The 19,465-nt window shown below is 37.6% G+C and overlaps 3 protein-coding genes across 3 annotated transcripts in view; 1 reads left to right on the top strand and 2 right to left on the bottom strand.

Annotated features, from left to right (window-relative positions):
* The window catches only part of EBS1 (EMS-MUTAGENIZED BRI1 SUPPRESSOR 1), a 189,500-nt gene extending 170,484 nt beyond the window's left edge, over positions 1 to 19,016 (top strand). The window contains exons 33-37 of the mRNA XM_089821668.1: positions 4,315 to 4,455; positions 4,609 to 4,652; positions 4,745 to 4,859; positions 13,370 to 13,522; positions 18,580 to 19,016. Of these exons, the coding sequence (XP_089677794.1) occupies positions 4,315 to 4,455; positions 4,609 to 4,652; positions 4,745 to 4,859; positions 13,370 to 13,522; positions 18,580 to 18,738 (612 nt within the window). The 3' untranslated portion in view covers positions 18,739 to 19,016. The remainder of the gene's footprint in view (positions 1 to 4,314; positions 4,456 to 4,608; positions 4,653 to 4,744; positions 4,860 to 13,369; positions 13,523 to 18,579) is intronic.
* LOC149568777 (uncharacterized) lies at positions 6,977 to 8,157 on the bottom strand. The gene is made up of 2 exons (XM_089821670.1): positions 7,655 to 8,157; positions 6,977 to 7,512 (listed from the first exon to the last, which is right to left on the bottom strand). The coding sequence occupies exons 1-2, from the start codon at positions 8,042 to 8,044 to the stop codon at positions 7,096 to 7,098; spliced, it is 807 nt and encodes a 268-aa protein (XP_089677796.1). The 5' UTR covers positions 8,045 to 8,157; the 3' UTR covers positions 6,977 to 7,095.
* On the bottom strand, positions 8,162 to 8,678 carry LOC149568776 (uncharacterized). The gene is made up of 2 exons (XM_089821671.1): positions 8,465 to 8,678; positions 8,162 to 8,349 (listed from the first exon to the last, which is right to left on the bottom strand). The coding sequence occupies exons 1-2, from the start codon at positions 8,676 to 8,678 to the stop codon at positions 8,177 to 8,179; spliced, it is 387 nt and encodes a 128-aa protein (XP_089677797.1). The 3' UTR covers positions 8,162 to 8,176.
* Positions 19,017 to 19,465: the final 449 nt, after the last annotated feature.

The raw sequence follows: 19,465 nt of genomic DNA, 5'->3' as shown, positions 1-19,465 counted from the left end.
TTTTTTTATGAATACCTGTTAGGGCTGTTTAATAACCAGCTACATGGGTTGAATTGTTTAATATTTTACACCTTGGATTATTTCTAGGAAATATTTCTGCTTGAATTTATAATTGTTGAATCTTAAATTCAATGCAATATTGGAATGCTTATGCGTTGAATCTTGTTGATATGTTACACTAAATATTGTGAAGTTCTGAGTTCTTAAATATATTTTATGCTACCATCTCTAGAAAATGGTCTTCTAGACCATTGTCTCCAATATCTTGGAGTCCTTATCCTGGAAACACTTTAGGACATAGGTTTATAAAGAAGCACACCTTTATGTTTCACCATTGAAGTTGGGTCCATTTTGATAATGTTTCTTCTAATGCTATTGATAAAAAGATTATACCTATAAGCTTTTGGAAAGTTCAATTCATATAATTCAAATTTTTTCTTTGTTGCATTCGATGAGGTGGGCTTAAACCTATAATAATGATTATATTCAAAATTTGAACAGTACTCTAATTGTTTCATAATAGTTTTTTAAATTTGAAAAACAATCTTTAGAAAAAACAATTGTTGTGGATTTCAATGGATGGACTAGAGATTGGCAAACCCCCATCAATGATTGGGTGACGAATTTGGTTTGTACGTCTGAGTTGGTTCCATCATCCTTGGGTCTTTTAATGTTTCTTAGAGGATTCAGATGGACCCCTCACAGGGTACAAGTGTCATCTTCTACAATTATGTGAGTCTTAAGACTTAGTGATTCTAAACTGTCACTCTTGCTTCTCTGGATCTAGTCTGTTTTCTTATTGGCCTCATTGAGGTTGTTCAAGCGTGGTGGACTACACCCTCTCCTATACCCATGTCATTCCTTCCATGAGGTACTTCACCATTGGCCACCTCCTACTTGATGACAGTGCCCTCCTTAGCCTCACCATCAGGGCGTCCCCTCCCCTCCCTTCCCCTTCCCCTAGAGCCACCTCCCACTTGCACTTACATTTGCATCAATGATGGTGATCGGGAGCTATCACCCATCACCTTAGACGACTTCTCTCCCCATATTCCTCATTTACTACCAGGTTTGCTTGAACATGGCGTCCACTTTGTTCAATTGCCTTGCCACTATTATTTGGGAGTTTTACCTCCTCTACTTCAATCACCACATGACCTCTTCTTCTTGCCGCCCCAAACGCACGAGCACTTGCCCTATAAACAATGGTATGACGAGGATTGCAAATTCGTCCACTACACCTTACGCATAGTCTCCCCCCTTCACAACGCTTCATTCATGTAGATGAAGCTTTCCTACCACAACTTTCTTCATCACAAGTTGCACACTTTCATTGTGTTGCACTGTAGATTACTCTGAGCCTCGCTTCTTCAGTCCTCTTAAGTCTTTCTAGCACACCCTTTTCCTTCATCATAGCCCCCTCCCCCCACACTTTTGACCATAGGTCTTTGGTTGTGCACACCCCCACAGACGATATGGTCCTCGTGGCCTGTTCTTGTGAGGGCTTGCAACTATTGCTTGATGGCCTTACCTCCTTTTGTGACTCGCTATAGTTGGTCGTGAATTTGGAAGACTTGGGTGAGGATCTTCAATTGCCTGAAGATCTTTCACCTCCACTTCTATTTCCAAGGTGTAGAGGTTGAGATTTCGTCGTCTTACAATACTCTAGGGGTCAAGCTTTCGAATCTGGTTTCAACATGAAACCAACCATGCAACCCCATGTCAACAGAGTGTATGGTTACTTGGTTCTTTTAGAGAGACACTGTTTTCAATATCACTTTCAAGACACCACGTCCAAGATGACTCTCTTGGACACCTTGATCAGATCTATCATGCTTTATGGGTCTCTGGTGTGGAGGCTCTCTCTGTTGGAGTCGCATTGGGTTTTGGTGGAATGGGTCCAAACCCTTCTCCTTAGGGGCATCATCAGATGCAATCAGTCTTTGCCTCAAAGTATAATTCTTGCTAAGTTTGGAGCCCCCCCCTTTTAGGCTCGGTACTATCTTTGACCTAGTTTGGTTCCTTCACAGTATTAGGTGCTTCATGAACTCTTTAGAGGGACATTACAAATATTCTTACTTGGCTTATCGCTCTTTAGAGCCTATTGCAAGTGTTGATCCCTCTAGTCAGATTCATTGTTGGTTTCTTTTGCGCTCGATATTGATTGAGATTGCCTGCCTTTCTCCTTTCTAATATTGTTTGGATGCCCTCACTTGTCTCCTTCCATCACAGCAAGAATTGAATAGGCACGTTAGGATGGACTTCTACAAGTAGTATATCCTTACCACATGGGTCAAGCCCATCAGGGATCTTCATCTGAGGATGGCGCTTTACGCTGAGCATTCTATTGATATTCAGAATAGGATTGTTGTGCATCCTTCATAACTTTGTCATCTATGGTTGTATGTGCTTTGCATCTCCTTGGGTTCTTTCAGGGTGGGCTCACATAGGCAACGCATCCAGCATAACATGAGATTTACAAAGAGAATTGAATCTATTGACTCTGTGACATGGGGGAGATAGAGACAGAGACACACTTCGTCTTCCATTGCCTATCTACTATGAGATTAGGGGGAGATAATGTTGCTTGTTCAAAGAGATCCAGTCTCTCATCTCCTTCTTTAGGTACACAGACCAATGGTGTCTTGCACTTTTTCTCTAGAAGACTACGAGGCTACTAGACCACACCCTACAACATTAGACCCGTTCAAGGCAGTACCTTTACCAGCTTATCACCTTGTTCTTCTTGTTGGCCCCCTTGGCTTGTGGGATTAAGTGGTCACTTAGTCCCTCCACTAGGTATATCAGTTTCGTGAGGCCCTATAGGTGTTACACGTGGCAGCAGTCTTCCTCTTTCAATTGACATCCAAAGATGTCTCGGGGTTGCCTCTCGTTCCAAAGCTTATCCTTGGTCCTTGATTTCTTCTTGCTGGCTCAAGGATGTTAGCTTGCTGGGTTCATGTTTCTGCTTCTTATTTTGTTGTTTTCCCTCTTTCCCCAGGCACTGTTTGGTGTTCCTGTTGTAGACTGGCCTCCTGCTGTTCGTGGGCAGTCACTTGGACCCTCTTTGTGGTCTTTTGTTGGACATTAATAATTTTATCTTGATCTTCATTGATTATATGGAGAAAGGGTGATACAATGAAGAAACTCTTTCTAGGTTACTTCTAGGTAAATCACAATGCTTTCCATTATTTTTAAAGGATTCTGAAGTCCCCAGCTACAAAGTCTCATGTTGATTGTTACCTCCAACTAGGTTCAATTTATCCTTCAACTGTGATCTTAGGTTCAATATCAGCGTTTTCACAATTTTCTAATGCTTCACTTCTCAATTTTCTGCAATGTTGAATTTCTGTAGCACGAGTTTATGTTGTTTCATTAGTTTTGCTGGTTTTTGAATTTTTATTGTTTTAGTATCTTTAATATTCTTAGAAGATTGACAAGTTAAGCAGTGAAGTTTGTTATGGATGAAAGTCATTGATCTCCATCAATTCAATTCACTGAATTTTTGATATAATTGAATTTTCAGTAAATGAGTGTCACCCTTTGAGTAAGGGCTCCAACTAGGGAAGAAATCCATATCAATTTTCATTGTTCATTAATTCTATTTGTAAAACTTTGCTTGATCATTTTGTTATATTCAAACATAGGTTATTCTATTCACTTGGTCAGCTTTTGATGTTAATTAAACTACTTATTGGATTTTTTTAATCAATTTTACACTATTATATTGATACTGTAATGGTTTAACCAATGCATACCATCAATGTCTATTTCAAGTACCATTTAAGCAATAGAACAAGTATAACTTATATTTTTTCTGTGTTGAAAATATAGATAAGGATTGTACTATTCACAATTGATCTGTATTTGTTGGTTGGTTGGTTTGAGCAGTTTCATGCATGTATTGCATCCATTTGGGTTTTGATTAGTAGGAATTTCCATGCTAAATGCTAGTGCCTGATTTACAGATTTATACGCTCTGCCATGTGTTCTGTGTTTATAATTTTTTTGAGCATGATTTTTGAGAATGGTAGATTTGTTTTTGATGTTGTTTAAGTTTGAATTTTGCAAAAGGTTTTTTGTTGCTGTTCCCCAAATATTTTTTGTGGCTGTAGAAACATGCTTGAATGTGTACTAGACCAATTTATGAAGATCTGGAGAAAAATAACAGAAAAAAATAGGTTTTAGATTTTTTACCATTTTATTTTCGAGTTTTGAAAACTCAGTTCTTCAAATATAAACTTAATTGCTGACTTAATCATAGTTTACCATAGTGTGATTTATCATTTAAGAAAGCTATGGAATTGAATACAGGTTATTTTTGTAGACGCTGATCAAATTGTTAGAGCTGACATGGGTGAACTATATGATATGGATATTAAAGGAAGGCCTCTTGCATATACACCTTTTTGTGATAACAATAAGGAAATGGATGGCTATCGATTTTGGAGACAGGTCTCTATTTCTACTTTAATATTCAATGGGATTCCTTTTTTGTAGATATTGTATGTTGTCAGTCTATAGTGAAGATTTGCAAACATTTTAGAAGCTTGTAGTCAAAACATGTTCTTTACTTTGACTATGTGATGTTTTTGTTTTATGGTTAAGGGTTTTTGGAAGGATCACTTGCGTGGTAGGCCATATCATATTAGGTATGCAAATTTACCTTTATCTAAGTTGAATTAAAAAAAATGCACATTATACTATGAGAGGTTAAGCAGTCACCTCATTTTCTGGTTAGCAGTGCCTTATATGTGGTAGATTTGGCCAAATTTCGTCAAACTGCTTCTGGAGATACATTGCGGGTATTCTATGAGACACTCAGTAAGGATCCCAACAGTCTATCGAATCTTGACCAGGTACACTGTATATCACAAGTTCTTATTCTTTTCTTTACAATAGGAGTACAAATGTGTTAAAAGAAAAGTTAACACTGGACAACGGCCTTTGTAAATCTGTTCTGCTGATATTTTGTTCAAGTATTAATCTTTTGTTATCAGTTTGTTCATTTACATCCATTCGTGATATCAATGTTGTCATTGATCTGTTGGAAGCTTAAGGGAAGTAGCTCTATTCTCTTTCATTGTCAAATATTTAGTCTTAGCTTTTGTGATAAAGATTTATGGCATAATATATATTGGATGCACATCAAGCAAGTTGAAAGTGTGTACTCAGTTTATTCTCGTTGAGGGGACACAGCTTGCTGGACAATATGCATGCACAGCAATATTTTACTTGACATGCTCAAGAATAATGAAAACTCGCAAGTTAGGAAAATCCTTTTAAATTTTACAAAACAGATGCATGACTACAGTCATGGGAATTCTCTAGAGTATGTAAAAGATACCATAAATTAAGGTAAGTACCTCAAGTAGGGACATTAATTCTCAGACTGATTTAGTTTGTTAGAGTATTAGCTTGAGACACTTGCTCAGGCCTGCTAGAGAAAGAGTACTATCACCACACTCATCAAACATAGAAGCACCCCAACCAGATGTAGCTAACATCTGATGGATAGCATCATAATGCCCAAGAGTTAAAGAAATATTACTATCACTCACCTTCAATTGACAAGTCACATGATGCCTTTGTAATCCTTGACTCCTATGCAAGCTCTTTGTCTCACTAATTGCAGTGAGATAGGAAACTGAATCAAGCCTCTCCACCACAAGATTGCTCATACATGTGTTATCTTCCTTGCACAATTCTGCATCCGACATACAACTTCCATGTGCCTCAACAAACTCCTCATTCAAAGAAATGGAAGCCTTTGCCGTATCAATCTCGTCACATGTCTCAACTTCCACCTCAATAGTAAGATCTTGTAAGCATTGATCCTGGGACCCATCCAAAACCTCCTTGAAGTCATCACCCAATATCTAAGAAGGGGTGTCATACCCAATACATCTCATAGCATCATCAAATGTGTCCATACCAAAGAAACGTGAATCGGAATCGGCAAGGCCGAATCGAATCGTGAATCGGCAATGAATCGGCGATGAATCGGCAAATTTGAAAAAACCCTTTAAATTTAAAGATTTTAACAATTTAAAACTTATTTCATGCACCCTTTATTGAATATAACTTAAGCACACTATAACATCATCAAATAGAAGTTAAAACTTAACATACATAAACATGGAACATAAAATCCATCACATACGTAACTATGTTATCTAAAATGTAAATTGTAGGCTAGCTGAAGTAAATAGAAATCAAATGATCATAATGATTTAAATCACAGAATGTATGTAAGATGATCCATAAGACATCAAATCATAAATTTATGTAAGAATCTAAGATGAAGATCCATGAAAGTTTGAAACATGTCTATCAATGATTCAGTATCAATATCTGTAAACAAAATATAAAAAGAAGGCTCCAGCTCAAGCCTCAGGCTCATAGTCATCATCATCCTCAACATCATCCTCAAGCTCGGCTACAGCCTCAGCCTCAGCCTCAGCCTCTGAGTATCCAGTCTGCCTAGTAGCAAGGCGTCTAATGTAGGTCCTAGAGGACTGTCGAGCCATATCTCCCGCATATAAGATGGGCTCACGAATGTCGCTAGGGCCTGTGTCTGTGCATGCACGTGTGCGTCTACCAATGCCAAAGAATGTGCTCTAGCTGCCTTAGCCTCTATATCCACCTGGTCAATCCACGCACGGTCTTCCTCAGTGAAGACTGGATCTACAACCTCTGTGAGCCACTCTGATTCTGGATCAATCTCCTCCAGAATGATCGGAGAGGAGTCAGTGCCCAAAATCTGTCTGATCCTAAGACGGAGGTTGTAATGAACGAAGACAAGATCATTCAATCTCTGCACTGTCAACCTGTTTCTCCTCTTCGAGTGGATGTGCTCGAACATGGACCAACTGCGCTCACATCTAGAAGCGCTGCTTGGCTGACTCAGAATACGAATGGCAATTTTTTGAAGTTTTGGGGTTGTGGCCCCAAACATTTGCCACCATCTATCTGAAATAAGGGAAAATAAAAATAATTAGTCTCATTTACAAATTACAAATTACAAGTTAACTCTAAAATTACATAATCAACTTTAAGTTTAGAATCTAGATTCATGAACATTGAATATATTATTTAATTTTTACTTGGCTGTATTGTTTCCCGAGCATCTATGGCTACCCTGCTAGAGAAAAGTGGCCCTTCTTTATTATTGAACTTATCAAGCTCAATAATTGCAGCATTGCTATCCTCATCAGTACTCAACCTCTGGATCACTGTATATAATCCGGTGAGAACCTCCTCATCCGCCTTGAAGTCAGGACGGAAACGAAATGCCGAATTCAAAAAGTAAGCTGCTGCATGGATGGGTCTGTGGAGCTGATTCTGCCATCTCCTATCAATGATGTCCCACATAGGGGCATACTTCTCCTGCACTCCTGCATACTGAGCTCTAATGGCCTCCTTGGCCCTATCCATGCCCTCATATATGTAGCCCATAGAGGGCTTCTCCCCATCAGCAATTCGTAGGAGAGATACAAGAGGCTCAGTGGCCTACATATAAAGTAAAACAAAAATTTGAGTCAAAACTTAAACATAGAATAATTCAATAATATAACTTTAGGTAAAACTAAATCATTAAACAATTAGCATAGTAAACTGTAAAATATTAAATGTTAAATTGCAATAAAATTACCTTAAGGATTTCTCTAGCAGGTTTCCAAAAACCATCATCATCAAATATGCAATCCACCACATCTATCCCTGCAGTGGTCATAGCATAGGAAGATGAAATCCACTCTCGCCCAACAAACATGCTCCTCAAATCATCCCTTGATGTCAACAAGGACTGCAAGGTGATGAAATTCGAGGCAAACCTCGTGATCCCTGGACGAGCTAACTCTTTGTCTCCTGTGTACTTCCTCATTGTGCTAAGGACAAATGAATGATTATAAATAAACTTGCATATGTTTTTTGCCCTTTCCACACATGACTTGACCTGCTCAAGTTTGCCAATTTCCTCCAACATGAGGTCAAGGCAATGTGTTGCACAAGGGGACCAAAATATGGTGGGGTGCCTCTCCATCAAAAGTTTGCCTACAACAATTTTAAGATAATTAGAAATTCAAATTTCAAACATGTTAGAACTTAGGAAACTTAGAAATTCTAAGTTAGAATTAGAAAAAGTTCAAAATTCAAATAAATTTATTTTCAAAACTTAAAAAGTTAAAAGTTTATCTGCAGCAACATAACTTGCTGCATTATCCATCACCACTTGTACCACATGTTGTTCCCCCACCTCTGCTATAACTTCCTCAATAACCTCACATAAGTATGTGGCATTTTTTACATGAGCAGAAGCATCAATGGATTTGAGGAACATGGTATATCCTACAAGTAACAAAACAACGAATTATAATTACTATTAGCAATCAACAAAACAAAATTTGAAATAGTAAATCACGATTCAAAATTATGTATGTAGAAAAGTAGAATGATCAATCACCTCCACAGGATACAAGAAAATTGAGGAGTGTTCTTCCCCTCCTATCTGCCCAACCATCAGTCATGATGGTGCAACCCTTTTCGATCCACTCCTTTCGGTTGTCCTCAAGCTCATGCCTCATATCCTCAACCATTTCCTCCAGGAGGTATCCACTCAACTCAGCCTCAGTTGGGGCTTTAAACCCCGGACCACAAATGGTAACTGCATCTATCATGTTCTACCAATAAGGAGTCCTGTCACAAATAGATAATGATATTGATTAGAAATTTAGATGTCAAAAACTAAAATCATAAAACAAGTAGATATAATTAAAGTTTTACTTTTACTTTTAACTTTAACTTTGAAGATAACAAAGAAAAAAGAATCAATTACCTGGCTGCAATAAATGGAATGTTGCAAAAGTACCAGAATTTGCAAATCTCTTTTCTGGCAGCATCATGAATCTCCTTGTTCAAACCCATGCCCCCAAGCGTGGGTTGGTAGCCAGGAGTAGTGCGGGGCACAAAGTAACTATCCATTCTGCTTTTTCGCACTCTAGGCCGCAATAGGTTGGTGTTGGACTCTGTCTCAGTATGAGACCGACTACCACTAACACTCACATGAGCACTAGCACTAGGATGAAAAGGAGGCCTAGAAGAACCCTCTCCAACACAACCTACGGATGTGGAAGCTGATGCAGATGCACTTGCAGATGTAGATGCGGTTGCGGATGTGGGAGCACGGGAGCCAATACCTCTTAACCCTTCAAGTTGCATTTTCTTAGTCAACTTGTCTTGTTCAATTTTTTCTAGTGCCACTAAACAAGAGCGTTTTGCCTCAGCGGTTTGTTGAGTGCAAACTGTGACATCATGACCAGGTATGCCAGCAATGTGGTATTTCAATCTATAGATACCTCCCGAATTTATTTTTTCTTTGCAAAATATACATTTTGTTTGATATTTGGTTCTCCCAGGAAACTCTTCATTATATTTTCAGCATTCATCTTTTTTACCCATTGTGGAAATTGGAAAATGAAAGCAAAGGGCTGCTGCAATAAAAAAATTCATGTAAAAAATCAAAGTTTGCAACTAATAAACAAAAACTACAAAACAACAAACCCTAGTTTGCAATTTAGTAAAAATAAAAAACATTCAAGATTTGCAAATGAACACTAAAAAAATTTAACAAAAAATGCATACTACACTAATCTGCAAAAAAAAAACCAACACTTACCTCTTGCAAATGAGTTGAGGAGTGTTGATATTGACTCCTTAATGCTCCCAATGCAATTTATGGCCTCCCCAAATGGACTTCTGATCTCTTTGGTGCTCTTCCTTCTTGCTGGGTGGAAACCTATGGATTCTCTTTTCTCTTCTTCTCTCTCACTCTTCCTCTCTTCTACTCATACTAAGCAAATAGAAGGCTCTTTAGGGTTATAACAAAGAGGAAAGTCAACTTAGAAAGCAAATAAAACATGTTTTTTTTAAAAATTGAACTTTCTATCCTTGCTGCCACGGCCGATTTCTGGAGATTCACGATGGCGATTTTGGCGATTTTTGCCATGAATTGCCGATTTTGGCGATTCAGGCGATTCACAAGAAAAAATCGCCACCAGCGATTTCCGATTCCAAAAAAATCGGGAGCCATGAATCTTATCGCGATTTCAACGATTTCATGGCGATTTTTGGAACTATGGTCCATACTATCTGCTTCGACATCTCCTAACAAAGCCTCAACTGTGGACTCCTGACTCTGCACACATGACTTGCGAATTAGTAATGCTAGAGCATATTTGTTGATTTCGTTGAACCACCCACATCACCAACATCAAAACTGAGTGACTCTATACGTGCCTCTGTCCCACCTGAGCAATAAACTGCCTCTTGCACTACAACAACACCATGAGATCTCACATACAAATCTCCAATAATAATCTTGTCCTTGAGAGAGCCGAAACTAGCAGTGGTAACAACTGCATCAATTGTCTTTGCACTATCTGTAGCAATTGCTCTAGGAGCCTCAACCTGTTGAAGCTCGGTGTTGCTAAGTCCATCGTCAACTCTGTAGATAGGACTAGCAAGTGCCATACTAAATATATGTACATCTGCATCAGGAACTCCTGTCGGGGAAAACTCAAGCTTCCTTCCCTACAATCTCAATGTTGGCCTTCTAAAGGTAGAAACCATACACCTCGCTGCCCTTTCAATTGTCTCTGGATCTGACAAGCTCTCCCTCAATCTCTGTTGATGAAACTTAAGTTTCTCTATACTCTCCTGCAAAGCATTCATCTTTGCGCTAACTTCCTCATTACTCCACCAACTTCTAGAATTTTTAGCCCTCCTATGTCTGTCCTGTGAGTTCATGCGCTCAACTGTGGTGGTGAGTGCCTGCAAAGCCTATGCCATTCGCATTTGTCCTGCAACCATTGCTCTGAAAATTTTTCTTGTTTCCGGATCCTCATTCCTATTGTCTCTTGGTGGGCTACGCTCTTGCCTATCACCTATGGTGTCTGGCTACTTGATAAAAACTTGTTCCCTGTCAACAAAGCTTTCCTGATATTTAAAAATCTATGAGAGCCAACCTCAGGTGGCATGTGATTGCTAAACCCTTAGGATGGTAGGAATTTAGCTATGATACCAATGTAGTAACCCCAACAAGTTATAACTTCTTCAAACACCAAAATCTTCTCTAGTTCAATTTGTTCGACATTTTGTCACACTTTGCAAGCAAGCTCTGATACCGATGTAATATCCTCTTACAAGGAACTAATATGCAAGTGTAGTGCTTTTGGTATTTCAATGCAAATATGTGGAAACTAGATATGAAATGCAAAACAATTAACATACAATAATGATTGCAGTAATGCCGAAATTTGATTCTGAATTATCACAGCAAAATCATATGCTTATGAAGTACAATGATAACTACTAATAGTTATAGGAGGAACTTGATAATAGTGATGCCCAAGAATGGAAATGAATCGAACATAGATACTGCAGCGCGGCATCGTGCATGCGTACTGTAATAGCCAAACGCTATTCTCCAATTTAAGCACAAATAGAACTCTTGAATTGAAGCTCTTCTGAATACCAAATTCAATGGATATTTCACCACCTCAAATGGTTGCAACACTGAAGAGTTGACGTTCTCCAATGGCCGACTGAAATCGGAAACTTTAGTTTCTTCTCCCAACTTAGTATCAAAGGCAATTCACAATAATCGGATGATAAACAATGAAGCTCTCGCCTCTATTTATACTTTTCCTTCACCCTTCTAGAAGGAAATAAAATATTTATTAATTGTATTTTCTAGAAGATTCCCCCTTCCAATAATTAATGCACTCTCTTAAAGCTTCTCCCTTGCCATACAATAATTAATTGTGCTTCTAGAAAATTAAATTACTAGAAGCTTCTCCCTTCCAATAATTAATACACTCTCTAGAAGCTTCTCCCTTGCAATACAATAATTAATTGTGCTTCTAAAAAATTAAATTACTAGAGGCTTCCCCCTTTCCAATAAACAGTGCACTCTCTAGAAGCTTCTCCCTTGCAATACAATAATTAATTGTGCTTCTAGAAAATTAAATTACTAGAGGCTTCACCCTTTCCAATAATTAATGCACTCTCTAATAAATTAAATTAATTAAATATAGTCACCCTTTTTTTTTTCAAATGACTTTATAAGAAATTAATTTAATCAATTTCTCCTTATTTCTCCACTTCGCCTTCGGCGAACGTAAAGGCTAAGAACTCCACTAAGATGCTAAAAAGATGGGGACATTACACTGAGTGAACTCGGTAGACACTGACTTCCAAATTTCGGCAAACTCTGGAATGCTCGGCAAACATAGGAAACTTTCTTCATCGCCCAAGTGAGCTCGGCATACACTAACTGGCAATGATATGACATTTTGTGTAACATCAAAGACAATACACAATTAATGAATTGTTTTCAAGAATTTACATCATTGGAATGGAAATGGGTTTGACAGAATTGGCCATACATAAACACTTGGACTGAACTGTTATGTATTTCTGAAGATTATCTTACAATTATTGAGATGTAATAATGCTGAGATATATTCCAGATTGCTTTGGCTATACATCAACACATCGACCGAACAGCTTTGTAAGATGTAAAATTGCTGAGACATATTCCAGAGTGATACAAGAATCGTTGAAGTTCTGCTGCAATTACTAAGATCAATCAACAAGTACAGGTATGATAGAATAAGCATTTCTTGACATCAGTGACATCTAACATCCATCCCAGTGATGGCTAGGTCATTCCCGGGACTGATTGGCATTCCCAAGTCCTCTATTGTCATGAAAATGATGTTTTGGAAATGTCATCTCTTTTGAAAAAACAAGAAACGGAATTCAGGATAGGAAATTCCTGTCCTGCATCCCTGGACTGTCCCTGGGACAGGTGTAGTAGGAAAATGACAGGGAACACATTGTTGTGGAGCTTAGGTTTCTGGAGTAAAGATGTAGTGGAGCAACGAATTTTGTTAGAACAATCAGATATATATCTCCTTTGTAGTGATTCTAACGCCATTTCATTTATTCATTTCATATAACCCTGTTGCATATAGACTAGTGTGTAAATAGAAGTAGATAGAAAATTTGATTACTTATTTGAAGTGAAACTGGCGCACGTAGAAATCATGAAGTAAAGAAATTCACAATTTTTCCTGTATTATATTAACATATAGGTCTTTTATTGACTTTATCTATTATATTTTAAAATTCCATTTTCAGGTTAGTTACAATTTTTTTTTCCTGTATTTTAATTATTAACATTGCATGCCTAAAATTGTACAGTTTTGAATTGTTACTCGTTCTTGAGATCTTTTTATAAAGAGAAAAACAAATGTTTACATTCTTTGGCTTAGAACACTCACAACAGCTGGATTGCCTATTACAGGACCTTCCAAATTATGCACAACATACAGTACCAATATTCTCTCTGCCTCAAGAATGGCTATGGTGTGAATCTTGGTGTGGAAATGCTACAAAGTCCAAATCCAAGACAATTGATCTGTGTAATAATCCAATGACGAAGGAGCCTAAGCTCCAGGTATAATCCTTTTTCCATGTGTTCCTTGGTCTATGGAATCTGTTGATTATGGTCTTTTGTTACAATTAGTTTGACAATGAGTACTCAGTAATATGCACCCTTTTATATAACTATGTTGTAGTGATACTTTTGAGAGAGAAGGGAAAAGCAAACTATTATAAGCTCCATTATAACATGTTGCAGGGAAACTTATTTTCGTACCTGAAGTAAAATGGCAATTCTTATTGGGATCGAATGCAAACTAGATTAACATAAGTCATTATATTATTTTACCATATTGTAGTATAATGTTTCTCCACAAACACTTTAATACTCAAAAGATCCTTTTCTTTTGGGATTATTATCATGTTGTAAATGGATATCTCAAGATTCAAGAACTGTTTCAATCTGTCTGGCTACAACAGAAATGACTTAAGTTGATTTTGAATTGGACATTCCACTCTTTTTACTGCTAGGTCTATTTCTTATAGCGACTGTTCGCTATTTAGCTAGGTATATTATAATGTTTTTTTAAATGATTAAACTGCTCTGTGTTGCTAATTTACTGAGAAATGTTAATTTGTTTATGTAATCTTATCTATATTTTTCACACCCACCATATTCAAATTCACACTTCCATCATGTATAAACTTTTTTTTTTCCACTGGAGCATGTACATCAGTAACAGCTTCCAAGAGCCTTAAAAATAAGGCTGTTCTATTAGTCACAGTAAACGGGCAGGCTGCCAGAATGGGTGAACTACCTGGAATTTGAACGGCTGCATATTTGTGTATGGGGAGGTAGATATTAGTATTAAATTCATGACTAATTTATTAGTAGGCATTGACATTTCTTTTCAACACCAATATTAAAAAGCATACCACGAGCTGTTAATAGAATGATTTGGCCATACCATTTGGATATTGATAATTTGATGGTCACCCCTGCTCATTGGGTGGAAATTTTATGACAGTGTTTCATTGATATTGCCCCTTCTATGCTATGATCGACCATTGCAAAATAGGAAATGCTGAATATTAGTTGTACATGAGCTATCATCAGTTAGATTGTTGATGGTCTACTAAACAATTCCACTTACATCTACTACAGTACTGAAAAGCTTTGACTGTATTTTATATTGAAAAATGGAAATACAATCAGCAACCATAAAATTAATCCCCTGCCTATAATTGGAAGGAACAAAGCCTAAATGTTTGCCAAAAATTGCAATTACCAAGTTTCATCTTTTCTAATTGAGATTATTTGCCCTTATATAGAGGGTGATACACCATAAAGGGTCAAGTAAAACAGACTTTCATATGTTTCAGCAAAGTTACAAAAAAGCTTAGTTTACTACCAGGGGTAATCATGAGGTAAAATTCTGTAAGAGAGTGTGTGTGTGTCTGAAGTACTTAAAATGCCAGTTTTGTGCCTGAGAAGGGTTGTGACTGATAGGATGGTACAATGAAAAGAATGAGAGCTAAGCGTGAATTAAAGATTGGTTTTGGATTAGAAGCTAGGTGTACTTTATTTTCATGAGGCACTAGGTCAAAAGGTGGTGGCATGCTTGGTGTTGATGCCCTTATGGCATTCTTTTATTACCAATATCACCTATATTATTTGGCGGCATGGCATACACATCTTGTCATTGAGCTATATTTTATGCTAGATGGTGTTTTGAGGTGCATGTGTTAGCATGGCCTTAAGAGCAGGGAAAGGAGAGCAGAAAGACCATGTAAAAGAAAAAAGAAGATTAGAGCAGAGGTAGAGTTTGAAATTGATGAGGAAATCCAGCTTTGTTGGGTTGAGTGGCACAAAAATACCAAAGCAGTTTACATATTATACTGATTCCAAATAGTCAATTTAGGATTACACATTTGGATCTTGTGCATTTGGTCAGTCTTTAAGTTGTACTTACTTTCTTTAAGTTTGTTTAGGTTACACCAAGATGTAGATAAGATAAGACAAGTTAAATTTACTATGTCCAACAAAAGACCACCGAAGGGTCTATGGGTTTGAAAAGCGTCCAAGAAGAAAGACAACCAGCTACAAAAGCACTAAATGGTGCTAGGAAAAGAGCAAACAAGAAATAAAAGAAGCAAGGAGCCACAATATAAGGAGGCAAGGACTAGGGGTCCTTCCTCAGCTGAAAGAAGTCAAGCTCCGAAGGTTATGGACTAGGGTGAGCAAGGGCCCCAAGCCACCGCCAAGAACTATGTGGGGGGGGGGGTTGCTGATGACTATAACCTTCATCCCACGAGCAAGGACGCAAGAGAGAAGAAATTGGCGATGAGTTGTCTGGAGGAATAAGAGCTACAAACTGTGGTCATGGAACAAAATAGTCTCTTTGAGATACGATGCAAGGCACCTTTGGTCAGTGTAGCTGAACATGGTCATGAGGGAATAAAATGTGCCAAAAGAGCTTCGGGTTGCGAGATAATGTGTTGCGAAGGGAATGACACTGAGAAGCAATGGACGACCATTTCTTGTAACAGAGGAAACAAGTGTAAGAGTGATGCATATTGGTGAGATCATCCGAGTTGGACAAGAAGGTAGAGTGCAAGCGGTTATGAAGGATTTACAATCGTCATCAAACCGACAGTTCATAGTGTAAGTGCTATGATGTAAGGAAGGATGGCGGGGGTAATGGAGGATGGAGAGGAGAACAGACTCCAAGATTGTTGAGGCCAAAATGTTGAACATGGAGGAGACCTAGTCAGATCCAAAGAAACCACCAAGGGGAAGAAGTCGTCTTAGATGGATGAGGAAAAAGTCAACATCACTCTTAAGGAAGCGGAAGCAGATTGAGGTGCGAGCAAGCATTGGTAGGGGATGGGTGGGGGCGGGGGGACAACAGGGGGAGAAGTGAAGCACAAGGTTGCGGAGAACATGGTCGGCCAAGGGAAGGCGAGTAACAGTGAAACTACGAAGGGAATGAAGGAAGCACAAGCAAGGGCATAGTCCACAACACTAGCACCACTACAATGGGGCCAACAAGTGAACAACTCAGAACAATGGAAGCAAGAGAGGTCATTCAAAATCACCAAGTCGGAGGACTCACAAAATTGGAGGACATGACCACCAGAAATAGAGAGTGGCCCCTAAGTGTCCTCTGAGGTGTGCTGAAGCCCCAGGCTAATGTGATACGTCTCAGAAGTACAAGTCCAATCAAAACAATGGCCATGTATAGGAGTCTACAAATCTTTGGTCTAGGCATTAAAATCTCCCAATAAAAATGATGTCACCAATGGCCGCAAACTTGGAGGTGCCCTCAAGCAAGTCCAAGAACGGGTAGCCATCCCAAACACTGTGAAGAGCATATGGAGAAGAGGTAGGTGGAAAGTAGCACAAAACAATAAAGGTATCCCTCTAATGCTGACTAGTAGGACTGATACGAATCTACAAGAATCTGGCATAGATGTCAGAGTGAATCAATGAGGTAGCACTGAAGAGATCATCTTTGATGAAACAACCCACACCCCATGAACCTTGAACTTCACTAGAAGCACGTACCTCTTCCCTGTAAATAGATAATCACTGAATACAATATGAGAGGGATAAAATAGCATTAGTGGTCGAATAGGTGCAAGTTTAATCCATAGAGTACTAGTAATTGGATAAGTTCTTTTGTTGCCATTGACTAGAAGTGTTTCCAACTAGGCAATCATATCGGAATCCTGTTTTAGTAAATACTAAGTTAATATATCCTGTAAATGCAAAACTTTGATGCCTTTAACAAGCATACACAAAAATCAAATAAGAATATGTGCAACATCCACGCATATCTAAAAAAGAAAACTAAAGTTGAACAGCTTGTAAAACTATAATGATAAAGTATCATACTATCAAATTATTTAGACTTACAGTTCTGGATATTTCTTTAATTTCTTTCATAGTGGGAGGGAATCGAGAACTATCAGGGGCAGGCTAGTTAAATGTGGTATCTTGAATGAAATGGAAGATTAAGCATATCCTAACTAGGCCACTTTTCCCCTATTATAATCCTGAGTATGTTACAAAGAAATTTATAACCATAGTCTACTACTTTGAGCCTTAAATCAAGACCAACAATCATGCATGGAAAAATTCTCTTGGAACAAAAGAATGATGAAAAATCCTTTAAACGTGGTAGACATTTGTTATGTTGTGAAGAACTCTTTGCCTAGATCATACAAGCAATCACTTGGATATGTCCGAAACATCTTAAAACAAGTAGACACTTTGATATCTTAAGTAGCTTCAATGAATATCAGCATAATGATTAAAACTCTTCCATTGCATATATCTATAGGTAACAGTTAGTAAATGGATGAATAAATTATAATAGTCCTTAATATGCTTCTGAATTGAGTTAAAAATTAGACCATCTTCATACAAACTGAAACACATTGTCTGCTACTAAATACTTAAATCCCATGTAAATTATTATAAAAATATATGCAGTAAATTTGAAAATTTTGTTGGGTTGCCTCCAAATATGACGTATAGTATTGTCATTTTATGATGTGCTTTGTCTTTGATTTTTTTTTTTAAACCGCAACTTGTTTCCAGTGGAGACATTGTACAGGCGAAACAAACTTTCTGTGAGGCCGAGTGTTTCAGTTCATTTGATAAGCTATGCCTATTTTTTAGTATTAGATGCAAATATGTCTCACATAAGTCGGGAACACGAGTTCGTGATGAATGATTTGACAGCATTGTTTTGGTTGGAGAAGGATATGACATCTTCCTCCGGACAAATTTACAACAGTAATGTTCAGTAGCTTTCATCTAGAAAGCTAAGAAAATGCTTTTGCAGCATTTATGGCTACTGATTGTGAACTGTCCTTGTAAAGATTGGTCCGTAGTCTTGCACAGCTTGGGACTTTCTAGTGCTGAATTATTATACGGTTCAAATTAAAATGTATGAAGTTATTAACAGAAATTTTAGTGGTCACGTATGCAATGTATATTTTCTCTTTTGTCTCACAATTTTCCTTGTGTCTTAAATTTATTTTCAAGTAATAATGTTGAAATCCTTGATTAACAGGAATTTTGAGATCTTAGTTTGATAAAATCTCATGGATTTTGCATTGCAGGGTGCTAGGCGTATAGTTGCTGAGTGGCCATCACTTGATGAAGAGGCAAGGAAGTTCACAGCAAAAATATTGGGTGAAGAGCTTGGCTCCCAAATCGAAGAACCACAACAGGCTAGCCCTCAAGATTTCAGCAGCGATGATGATCATGATGAATTGTAAAATTATTTTCTTTGGGTGATCACACATGGAAGAAATTTTGTAGCTAACTATACGAGTACAAATCTCTTCTGCAAGATAAGAAGAGTTTGTTTTCAATTTATTAGCCTTTTCGATTTTTGATTTATTTATTAGTTTATTTTGAAGGCAAGATGTTTTATGGAGTCCTCTGTACTGGGCACTCCAATTGGCTGTATTTCTTGGCCATGTACATCTCACTGACCCACTCCGGGCACTAATGGAGGTTAATATAATTTCATTTTAATGTTTATTAAACACAAGGATCTGCCTTCCATATTCAATTTAATTTGTCTTGTGTAGTTATACGCAAGGTACATCTTATATTCTAGCTATCTAGTTACTAATGCATTTCGTCATCTACTCCTTGTGTTTGGCCTTCCATGCCTTCACATGCTTTGGAAGAGATAAGCTTGTGAGATATCATTTTGATCAAAGGTAGCATCTGTTAACAAATTTTCTCTTAGAGAACTAAGGATATTTGATATAAATTGACTTGGCTAAGCATGGAAGTTATTTCAATGTGCATCAATATGGTTGAACATATATATACACACACCTTCCAATATCATATGCATTATTCTATTAATATATGTTAATGTTTTATAACTTTAGTTGGATAAACCTATGAATAATTCTATATGATATATATATATATATATATAGACATGTCACTTCAAGGAACATGTCTCTTCCTAGGCTTTTCTCAATA

This window comes from Cupressus sempervirens, chromosome 3, assembly GCF_028749045.1.
Source record: "Cupressus sempervirens isolate cs-2001-9-10 chromosome 3, ASM2874904v1, whole genome shotgun sequence".
In the NCBI taxonomy this organism is placed as follows: Eukaryota; Viridiplantae; Streptophyta; class Pinopsida; order Cupressales; family Cupressaceae; genus Cupressus; species Cupressus sempervirens.
Note: the sequence above shows the minus strand (reverse complement) of the source record. Positions and strands in the feature narration are given on the sequence as shown.